The sequence below is a fragment of the Limulus polyphemus genome, unplaced genomic scaffold (genome assembly GCF_000517525.1).
Source record: "Limulus polyphemus unplaced genomic scaffold, Limulus_polyphemus-2.1.2 Scaffold4844, whole genome shotgun sequence".
Taxonomy (NCBI): Eukaryota; Metazoa; Arthropoda; class Merostomata; order Xiphosura; family Limulidae; genus Limulus; species Limulus polyphemus.
In genome coordinates, this window is record NW_013670454.1 from 39,122 (window position 1) to 51,369 (window position 12,248).

A 12,248-nucleotide genomic window follows, 5' to 3' on the forward strand; every position below is an offset into this window, starting at 1 on the left:
TGTTTTGTTTTGATATATAAGTTGTTCGGGTATTTTCATCTAAAAAAAGCGACATTAATTTCTTGACGACCTAATAATATTGTTGTCAGTCACCACAGTACTTCAACTATATTTTATTGGCTTATCATTTATAATTATTACCAGTAATTCTTGTTGTAGAATCAGTTACCACTATATTAAAAATATGTTGTTGATATGAAGAAGTCAATACAAGAGTCTTAAGTATTTAAGTCTTAAGTGCCTTAAGTCACTTTCAAATATTAAATATTCTTTCTTCAAGAGTTGCTACTACAAGTAAGTGTTGTTATGTAGCAGCTGCTACTCTAACACAAGTCAGTTTGTCTTTACTGTTACACTTTGAGTGTTGTTATTCTTAAACAAGAAGACATTTTTAGACAGTTTTGTAATAATTAGTGTGCTGATAACAAGTTTTAATATTAAAGTTTTTACTGTTTAATAGTACATGACATATACAGGTAAACGTTGAACTACCATTTCGTAACATTTTCATAGAAGTGAATACAATAAACTGTTGCAGGTGGTAAAGTAGAACATGTATTGTCAAGTTTTGTTTTTGGTTATGTTTTAACTTCTGTTTGTGGATGGAAAAGAATATCACGATGAAAGCTCAAACTAAATATCCTGTTCAATTTGAATGACAATTCTCTCCAGTCCTATCATCTATAGATTCTATGGGATGATATCTCTGTGCCCAGTTTTTTACAATATTCACTTCTGCATTAGTTTATTAGTTAGTAAAACTTAAAACCTTTTCTATGTGTAATTGTCATAGGCCCAACAAATCACTGAACTGGAGGGGGTTAATGCCAGCATAGCTTTTGATACGGCGCCAACTGTTTCATTAGAAGAAATGATGGGTGGACAAACATCAGCTACATCACTAGCTAGTTATGATGAGATGGCCTTGAGTTCTGGGGCTTTCCGAGTCCTTCGAACTATGATAAGTAGCTGGATGCGAGATGTGGCGATTTATAGAAACATTTTTGCCGACTTTCAGCTCATTCATTTCTACAGGTATTGTGTATGAGTGAATGAATTAACTACTTACACTAACCACGGCTTAGTTTCTACAGGTATTGTGTATGAGTGTATGAACTAACTATTTACACTAACCACGGCTTAGTTTCTACAGGTGCGACAACTTGTCATGTTTATAACCAACAGAACTAGATGATTCTGGTGATAATTTGTTTCAAATATCTACTTGTGAAATCAGTCATTTCACAAGTAGATATTTATGGTATAGACTCCAAAGAATAACAGAAGTTTTTAAACATATTTATAACAGAGTTAGAAAACCAGGTAAACTATAATAGTTTCGAGACATTATATTTTAGTGCCCGACATATTTTGTGTGTTCTAAAATATTTGAAAGCAATATGAATTATTATTTGGATAATGAACACAGACAGTAAAAAGAAGGCTTACAAAGGCAGACATCAAAGTGCAAACTTGCCTAAGGCTAAGGTAAGTGTTAAACTTCTTGCTTCTTATATATAATTTTATTTATTGTAACATATCTTAAAAAAAAAACAGTAGCCACAATGTAAAAATTAGAAACTTAATAGGTTATACAAGGAAACTTAAATGAAAAAAAAATATATAAAAATTTCATGATCATTCCTTGTGAAACACACAAGGAACATGCCTAAACTTTCTACATTTCTGCTGGGTTATTATCTGTTTGTCACAATAGTCATACACATTTCAAAGAGCCAAAAATAATAAAATTAAATAAAAACAGTTGCAAAAAGTTAAGAGACCTAAATATCTTATAATATATAAATAAATAATTGTAATTATCTGTTATAATCTGTAATCATTCTAGAAAAAATATATATATTTTTTGTTCCATATTTTTAACTTTTGGTAGAGACAATTTTGTTAGTGTTAGGGTAGAGAAAATAATAGATAAAGCTTTATCAGATGTTTTGTTTTTTGTTTTAAATATGCACAAAGCTACACAAGGGCTATCTGTGCTCTGCCCACCACGGGTATCGAAACCCAGTTTCTAGCGTTGTAAGTCCACAGACATACCGTTGTGCCACTGGGGGGCGCTTTATTAGATAAAATTTTTGATATTTTTTTAGGAGGTTCTAGAAGTTATACAAATGAAATATCAAGGTGAAATATCATCAATTCACAGAAAACCTTTAGAAAAGATACTTTATTAAAAAAATATAATTTTTTGTTTAAAACAGAATTATAATGTTTACCACAAGTTTGCCAAATTTCGAGATATTCAAGTAAGCACATCCAGTGTTATAGTATGTATAGTTTCATGGTGGGTGAAAGATCAGTCAAAATGACAGATCCTGTATACAGAGAATTAATAGCACTATTGTAGGCCTAAATTTATAAATTTTCAATACGTATACAAGAAGATTTTATAATCTGATATCCCACTTAAATCTTACTTCTTCTTCAGAATCAGCCCCATCGTCTTCATCCTCAGCATCTTCATCTAATGATAAAGTTTTTGGTTTCTGGTCCTCTGTTTCAGATTTACCCTTTATACCTCCATAGTTGGCCTATAAAAACAAACCAAAAACGAACTGGAAATCTTGTATGAAATCACGTAATGTGAAGTTATAAGGACAAAAATCCTAGGTATTTTAAGTTAGACATTTCATATCACTTCGTGTTTTTATGACTTGGCAAGCTGTTCGTATAACTTCACTTTACACATTTTCTTATTGAATGCTACTGTAAATCGCATCATTAATACTAACAACATTTTTCATATAAAATTAACCATCAGAACGTTTATATTTCTTATAATTTATTAAACATGTTAAAATAAAAGTAAAATGAAACTTCATCCTTAAGACTAACTTCCTGTTAAAAACTGAAACGCTTCACAGAACTCTACATAAGATAATGACTTTGTTTACACATTTTTAACAGTTCAATAAAAATTATTTCACTAAAGGTTCGACTCACAGGATCCAGCCATAAAAGATACTTCCAACATTCCTGGAGGGTCATATCAAGGCCATGGAACAATTCTTTATTTTTGATTTTCCCCAAAATATAATCGATATAAGCTATGGCATCTCCCACTTCATGGCGTTTGGTGCACAGAACCATGTGATTGTTGTTGGCATAGATAATGAGTGACCCGAGACGTTGGAGCTCTGCCACAAGCTGAAAATAGTATTCAACAAAATCATGTGATTGTTGTTTCTAATGTAAAGATATGGTCAGGTTAAGTGTTTATGAAACCCTTGTTGTTAAAATTTCAAGTTAAGCTCAAAGAAAACTGCAGTCTCATGCACTGTCATGTTTTAAATTATAAAATAAAAACAATGTATGAATAAAAAACGCATATTTCACTTCTGTTTACCTGCATAAAGAGTTTCTTCATTAACATATGAAGTATTCGTTTCAAGGCTGGCTCATAAAGCAAAGATTGAGGACATCGAAGCCATCTAGTGAACAAAACTATTCTTAAAATTTATGATACTAGACATTCTGGTTCTAGTATTTAGTGTTAACTTATGATCAAAGCAACCAACCTAAATAGATCATAACTAAAAAATAAGCCTCTAATGAACACAGAAAATCTAGCATACCGTTTTGACTTTAGTAGAGTGTTTACAATACTTTGATTCATTAGGTAATTAATCCTTTCTATTAGCAATATTTTTGTCATTCTAAAACAAACATAAAATGAAAAGAAGAATTCATAATGGCAAACTAAAATGGCAAATACATAAAAGGTAGACTTAATTTTTTAATAATTATGATAATAATTTACCTTCATTTATGTATAAAATTTTTATATTCAATAAGTTCAGTTTTATTAACTTAACAATAAATTATATGCACAGAATGATTTCAAAAACAAAAATTGAATATTTTACATACGATTTCAACTGAAAAGGAAATAATTACAAAAATTACCTACAAAGTTCTGTGAATCTGTGATTACCTTAAATAGCTAATGTATTCACTTATACACAATACCTGTAGAAACTAAGCCGTGGTTAGTGTAAATAGTTAGTTCAAACACACCTGTAGAAACTAAGCTGTGGTTAGTGTAAATAGTTAGTTCATACACAACACCTGTAGAAACTAAGCTGTGGTTAGTGTAAATAGTTAGTTCATACAATTGTTGGCCTATAATAATGTACATAATCTCTTTCTGACACCAAACAAACAAATTTTCTTTTCGAACTACAATTTCTAGATAAGATATGTTCAATAAAATTTGATGTCATCCTTAATTACGAACTGACAGACTGGCAGGTAGTCAACAGCACCCACTGCTAACTCTCTTATCAAACTCGTTAGTTGGATTTCCACATCAACCTTATAGTATACACAATTTTTGTGGCAATGAGACATAAAGCACAATCCTCAGATTCACAGCCCTAGTATTTGGGTGTGTTTCCCAGAGTTTAGAATGCTCTGACTGTGAATCCAAGCATTCATTATCCACGACCTGGTCAGCTCTTGTGGGTCATGAGAGTGGTGGTCAAATCCCACAATTTTATCACATGAAAGTAACCTTATAATGGTTTGTGTATGTAGTACTGTTGACTAGCTACCTTGAGATTTTTATTAAATACAATCAAGAAGAGGTAACAGCTTACAGAAATAACTTCTGTGACAATTCTCCGCTGACTAACTCCTGAGCAAATGTTAGACTAGCTGGAGTGATAGAATTTTCAGGTTTCTGGAAAATTAATAAAAACTGAAGTCATATATATATAGTACAGAACTGTCAGAGGCAGATTTTAAACTGTAAAAACATCACAAAACATTAGTTTCAGTAAATAATTTTCTAAAGTGACATCTAAATAATGTAAAATTATTCAATAATTATGTTTTATAATTTCTTGGAGAACCAATTTTGTAATAATTAAAAAAAACTAGTTATTCTGAAAATGGAAATGCTTGTAATTGTTTTGTTGTTGTAAGTTTTTTATTCATCAAGACCATTAAAAATTCGAACGATAGCTTATGATGGTGTTACTGAACATTCTTCATGTTATTAATCCAATCTGCCATAAACAAATACCTGAATAATAAATTTTCTTTAAACTATGAAATTGAAACTATTATTCATGAAACAAACAATTTAGAGAAAATTACGTTAAAAAAGGGAATAAAAATGCAAACTAAAAATGTTACTTTTTTTCAGTCTTTTTTTTTTCTATTTTGATGATAGTTAAGTGTTGGTGTGCTATCAGAAAATTACTGTCATCCTTATACATGACAGAAAATTACTAGTTTAATGCCAATTATGCTGATGTATCTAAAAATAAAACAAAATTAAATTTGCTGAAAAGGACTCATATAGGTAAGAGGAAATACTCTTAGGTTTTACATAAACTATTCATACAACAACACGATACTTAGATAAAGGTTATTATTGCTTTGTATAAGTTTTATGTTAAGCCTCATTTCAAATAATGTTAATAATAGCTTTCATCTTTCATGGTTACAGGAAAGTTTTCAATCTAGTGGAAAGGATAAAAAACAGAGATACTTTATAACAATGATATTAAAATGTGTGAACTTTATTTCTAGAGAAAAAATCGGGACAATATGATCCAGACAGGACATGGTAAAACTAATAACTTAATAATTAGGGGTTTAAGTTTTCTTTTTCTTTTTGAAACTATAATATATTTATAAATTGTTTTTGGGTTCAACAAATAAAGTAATGTTTTAAAAATGCCAAACATTATGTGACCAAAAAAAAATCACATTTTATTATAAAAAAACTTTTTTACCTTGATTCTTTATATAATGAACGTCATATCAGTTTAAAAACTGGAAAATTGATACAAATGTAATATCAAAAAGAAGATAAACACTTAGATAAACACAAGAACTATGGTCATTAAGATTCCCGTAGAAATTATACAAAGAAATTATACTCTTTCACTGTCTCCAAATAAACCGAAAATTCATGCTGGAAGATCTATGTTCCGAAATTAATCCAGTTATTAACTCAACTCACAAACACTGATATGTAAAAACTACAGGTTAGTGTTTTACTGTCTATCAGTACAACTTACACAAAAGTGATACAAATTACCAAACAAATGAGTTTTATTAACACAATATTAGTAACATAATTATCAAATGATTTGACAGAATCACTGTTAAGTTCCAATACTTATCTTACCTGGCTACAGTTTTCTAATTTTCTCACTCTATACTCCTCCTGGTAATGCTGGTAAATAGTACTTATATAACTGGCAATAACAGCCTGTATAAAGATATAAAAACAAACATCATCTTTCATAGGTATATCTAACATTTGTTAAACAATAATTATTAAAATCAAGAAAATAAAATTGAAATCAGTTTAGTAATTTTTGGTAAATAATAATGAGAACAGTATTTCTAATTTTAAATCCCTTATGATGTCACAAAACATTTCTTGTAATAAAAAGTTCAATATTTACTTATCTTAATTTCCTTCAAGGATCTTTAAACTTTAAGATCTTTGACCACTTTGAGAATATCCTTTGTCAAACAGGCTCAAGGATTTAAACTAGGTTCAAAATTAATGTCACTCAGAAGAGTCAAAGTGTTTCTGTGGTCTAAGTTTCTATTTTTGTGTGTGTGTGTTACATTTAAAACTACAAATAAATTAAAAATTATCTGATTTCAAACAATAACACTAGCAAGCAGGTACACACATGTAGTTAAACTTAAGACACGTGTATAAACATGAAACATAAGTACAAATAAACACCAACTATTTCAGGAAATGTAGCTTTTATTTATTTCTAACTTATTCTTACACATTTTTGAACTGTTGTAAGAAGACAGAAACTATCATCTAAGATGGTTTGAATAATTTCTATATTAGAGTAATACTAAAAAATAGATTATTTCTTAAAGTTATAACACATGGTTTGTAAACACTTCAACTCCTTACTCACGTTGAAGTTTTCCTGGATAGCTGCAGTTTCTGGTAGGTATTTCATCAAATTCCAACACATTTCGACAATAGGCTAAACAGCGAGAGGAAAACAACAACAAAAACTATATCTTGGTTACATAAAACATTGCAATCACAGCGATGATTAATAACAGAAATACGACAATGAAATTTATTATTTTTCTTCTTAATATAAACTAGCCACGGAAATAAAATACAGCTACAAAGCCTGCTTTAACACACTGTATCAAGGTGGAAGAGTCTGTCAAAGTATACATGCCACAAACGTTTACAGTTCCATTCAAAAGTTAAAACAACTATTTTTTTAGTAATACATGTGAATAAACTAGACATAAAAATGTAGTTTATTATTTAACTTTTTAAATTATCTACACTTTCATTTCTTAATTTCAAAAGTAAATATTTAAAGAACATGTCACTTTCTTGTGCACTCTGAATTCTCTTTTTTATATTTTCTTCCTTTTAATGGGTTTCAGTGTCCAACAAATAGATACACCAACTACGGTTATTGACAGGCCAGAAGGTAAAATAAAAGCTTCCCACCTTTTTATTTACAACAGAAGCTCCTCCTACTTCTTCGTGCTTTTCCCCCACCCTGAACCTTTTCAATATTTTAAGTGTTCTATACAAACCTCAGGTAATATGAATGACATACAGGGGTCCACCCATACGGCTTCATCACTAAATTCACCGATATCAATAAGACGTAGTAAGTCTCTCTTAAGCTTCATCACTTGACTGCTAATGTTGCTGTCCAGTGACAAAACCTGTGTTGTATCAATAAAAACCAAGAGACAGAAAACACAGTTTTATTTAAAAACATAAAGATCATAATTACTACAAACTTTAAATCTTACTTAAACTTACAAATTAAGAACAAAGTTTTCAACTATGAAATGTTTTATGAACAAAAAAACACTCCAGTGGACCATTTGGTGGAAGGAATATGTATTTAAGAAATTATAAAGTTTCTTAACTCTTACAACTACTTGTTAGTTTTGAACATAAAATACAAATTTATCACATTTTAATATTTTATGCATTTAAATTAAAATAAACATATGTCAAAATATCTTATTGTGTGTGTGTATATTTATATATATGTATCTGTTACCTCAGTAACAGCTTTAACAAACTCCAGGGGAGGATTTGTAAGTTTTAAATAGGATCCAGGTAAGGTGGGAAATACACTTTCTTCTTCTGGTCCTAACACACCTGACGGGAGTTTCCGATGAATCTTTTGAGTGATCCTAGTTGTAAAAAAGATTTGTTTTTATGAGCATTTACAACCAGCGATAAGGGAGAACTGATTTGTTGAATTACAAAACACAACATCAATAATACTGGTATCTAAATAATAACTATTATTTTAGTCATTGTGATCAGTAGGCTTTTTTTTCTTATTAATTAGCTTCTAATTAATCAACAGTTTTCATTTTATTCCAATAAAATAAAGATCAAACACCTGACTACCCTCTATCCCTCATCAATGCAATATATTTTCTTACGTTTCTACAAACACAGCTAAAACAAAATACACATAACATTGTTTTTACACGACATTAATTTATAAATGTTACAGAACAATAGCATTTTCATTTTGTTTTAGCATTAGCATTTCTTATTAGCATTAGAGAAAAGACAATACCCCCCTTTCAAGGAAGAAATTATAATTATTGAAAACAACAATTACATATATGATTATATCCAAATTTTAAGAACTATAACTCCGTGAAAAAGAAACCTTTTGTAATGTTGTAAATTTCATATACAAATCCACTAGCTCTTCATAAAAATTCAGTACAGCACGAGTTAAATAACTTAAAGAATTATCTTTACTCAGGATGCTCCTTTATTTTAATTTGGTTAATTTCTTTAATTTAAAATTATAGTTATTGTGCAGAAACCAAATTTCAAATTCTTGAAATTTCACCACGATCTATTAATCCCCAAATAAAAAGGGTTCTTCCTCAATCCCAACGTAAGTGACCTGTTAAGTTCAATTAAAATCAGCTGATTAGATCTGTAGTTATCACAGAGAAAGATGTATACAGATTTATGAATATTATCATTATATCCCCCACCCCTAACCTAACCTAACCTTTAAAGTGACCTGTGAAGTTTGATTAAGATATTTAGGGAAGATCCTGGTCAAGTAAATAAAATATAAGATTCTATCAAATACCGACCACTACCATCATAAACACAGTTCTTCTCAGAACTTCCCTGAAGATGGCAGCAGATTAGCAGATAAAAAAACAGAATATAAACTAGTTAGGAATTAATGTCTAGTCATATATAAATAAAAAAATAACGAACTGATAACGAGACTTAGGTGACTGTACAAGCTACTAACCATGACAACGATTAATACCTGATCACCACAACTTTACTGTAAATATATTTTATTAACCCATGGAGTTCTTCATCACATTCTGTTATGTTTACAGATCAAACTCTGCCCTGAAAGAAGCTCGACGAATGAGTGGATGAAGTCTACTGAAATCTTTGAAATGAATTCCTCATAGTTAATTGAAAACAACAAAACAAGTATCCCATATCTACAGAAATGTTCATAAAAAATTGTTTAACAACTTACATTCCACTTGTGTTGATGGCTTGAAATGGATCTTTACAAAGATCGATGTCTCACAGTTAATTGAAAACAACAAAACAAGTATCCCATATCTACAGAAATGTTCATAAAAAATTGTTTAACAACTTACATTCCACTTGTGTTGATGGCTTGAAATGGATCTTTACAAAGATCGATGTCTCGACAATGATTACAAACATTGCAGATTACCTGTAAAATATTGTTACCGATCAGGATTCTGAAAACTGTCAATGTTTTTTATGTAAACAGAAGATAATATTAAATAAATATATTTAAAAACAAATTCACTAGAAGGAAATAAGGATTAATATAATATGTAGTTGATGAAGTCAAACACACACTAGAAAACTATTAATAACGTACATAACTGTTCACCTTAGTAAATTACTTTTAACATATCATCTTAAGTAACTTATAAAGATTTTGTATCTACAGCCGAGTTCTGTGATACAAATGTGACTGATTCCACTTAATTGCTATGAAAGAACACGACTGTTTACAGTTGATTTATATGGAACAATCTGATTGTTTACATCTGAAAACAGATGAGTAAGATATAATGCCACGCTCTTGCTAAAAGAACCAATTCAAGAAGTGATTTTGTATTTGGAAAAGGTTTGAACAAAAAACTTGCATATGAATTTAACCAGCTAATTTGTGATTAAGATAACCAACATATTTATAAAATTGCAGAAAACAAAACAAAAAACAGCCACCAAAAGAAATGTTGAATTTGTTTGTGTTGATAATTACAGTGGTTGTATGAAGGGGTACATATTTTATGTATACTTTTTTTTTTGCATAGAAACCAAATTTCTGTTTTTAAAGTGGTGACCATAGCAATAATTCTTCTCTGGCTCAAAAGGGCATGAACCATATACTAGAAAAAGCATTCTACATCTAACTAATAATACACTCAGTCAACTTGCACAAAAGTAAGCAAAACTTGGATACCTGTATTCAGTGTTATCAACTCAGCCAGGATCTTACCTATTAAATAGTTGAATGCTTTCCAGAAAGGTGTTCAGTTATTGCCAACTTCTATGATACATTGACTGTATGTGTTATCAGTTAGGGATAAGTAGATGATTGTTTTATCTATTTTTTCTCATGCGTTATACATATCCCATAATTTTAGGATTATTCCAATTTATTGTATGGTTATTAAAGATAGATCGGCCTTATCTAGTTCTGTTAGGCTTCTGGTCTGTTTGTTTCTCCAAGTTAATGCAGGCCACATTAATAAAGAATGTTATAAATGGTGTTTTTTGTGGATCATTAGGTGGTTTGGTGTGTATTGCAACTTTGGAGAAGACCATCAAATAAAATGGACAATAAAAATTAAAACAGGAAAAAAAGATAAAATCCTGTCCTTGATGTTTTTCACAGTTTAAATGAAAAGTGAAATATTATTCAATTTAATGAAAAAAAAAAGTTGTTCAGAGAAATATTGAAACCACAGTTGTCAGCCATTTCCCCTAATGTTTTTTAAACTTACAAAGTAAATATAACATTATCAAATATAAAAATAGAAGAAAAAAATGTATGAAATGATACAGTAGTATTGATTAGTGTACATTTATATAATAGTTTTTATTCTTCCATACTAGAAATCAATAAAACATTTTCAGATAAGTGCTTATGTTGTTTTTTCATTCAATTCTACATAAAAATAAAATATACATTTACCATTCTACATTTAGAACACTGCAAGTCTTGCAGGACATAAGCCATAGACTTTCTCTGAATATAGTCGAGAAGCATCGATTCAATCTCACAGGTGTTGTACGGGGCTTTACAAGAGGCACAATGCCACAAATAACTGAAATTTAAAAATGAAGACGTATAATTTCAGCAGATGATAAGAATTATTATTATTTTTTAATACGTTAAAAATTCTACGTTTTTATTCCCAATGAAAAACAGACTTGAACCTAAAAAAAAAGATAAAGCACTGATTGTTGCAAATTTCATTTAATATCCAAACTTACCATAATTGTTTGTTTGTAATTAAACACAAAGCTACACAATGGGCTATCTGTGCTCGGCCCACCATGGGTATCAAAACCTGGATTCTAGCGTTGTAAGTCCGCAGACATATCGATGTGCCACTGGGGACCAACTTACCATAAACAAGATATTAATCACTGTCCTGGTTATTAGTCTAAATTAAATCTAATTTCTACTAAGTACAATTTGTTTTGTATGTTTTTTTTTACTAGACACTAACTACAAATTAATTTATATCTCATGTTTCAGTTGCTAATCTTCATGGACATCCTAAGAAGGACTGTTAGTGGTGGTAGTGGCCAGGATTCAATCTTGGGTCCTCTTGATGGACAACCTAATTATTACTGCTACTATTCTTAACACTAGCTGTGATAAAATTGTTTGTGACACATTTTTGCATCGATAAAAAAACAAGTTTTATTATTGTTTTATACGTAAAAGTTTGTTATGTTAAAACAAGAATTTTTGTTTGTTAGATCAAAGAGAACAATATGGGAAAACATTGCGATTGTGCCGGTAACTTTCAGACCTTGCTGCCACTGAAAGATCTAGAAGACCAGATGAAAACCTTCCATAACATTGCACGGTATTGATTAGCCAGTTTAAAATTAAACATAATTATTATAAAAATTATGTAGGTCACAAAAACTTGGTCTAGCCCTTCTTTCATTT

At 29.9% G+C, this 12,248-nt stretch overlaps 1 protein-coding gene and 1 long non-coding RNA gene across 2 annotated transcripts in view; both read right to left on the reverse strand.

Moving 5' to 3' along the window:
• Positions 1-2,408: 2,408 nt before the first annotated feature.
• LOC106471770 (DNA polymerase epsilon catalytic subunit A-like) overlaps positions 2,409-12,248 on the reverse strand; it is a gene marked incomplete at its 5' end in the record, with an annotated part of 43,591 nt that continues 33,751 nt past the window's right edge. The window contains 8 exons of the mRNA XM_022400386.1: positions 2,409-2,552; positions 2,965-3,168; positions 3,368-3,452; positions 4,620-4,702; positions 6,164-6,247; positions 7,582-7,716; positions 8,064-8,199; positions 9,676-9,755. Coding sequence (XP_022256094.1) covers positions 2,409-2,552; positions 2,965-3,168; positions 3,368-3,452; positions 4,620-4,702; positions 6,164-6,247; positions 7,582-7,716; positions 8,064-8,199; positions 9,676-9,755 — 951 coding nt within the window. The remainder of the gene's footprint in view (positions 2,553-2,964; positions 3,169-3,367; positions 3,453-4,619; positions 4,703-6,163; positions 6,248-7,581; positions 7,717-8,063; positions 8,200-9,675; positions 9,756-12,248) is intronic.
• On the reverse strand, positions 4,619-7,014 carry LOC111088952. Its single transcript, XR_002613352.1, has 3 exons — positions 6,930-7,014; positions 6,164-6,247; positions 4,619-4,702 (listed from the first exon to the last, which is right to left on the reverse strand). It is a non-coding gene; the product is annotated as an uncharacterized LOC111088952 (long non-coding RNA).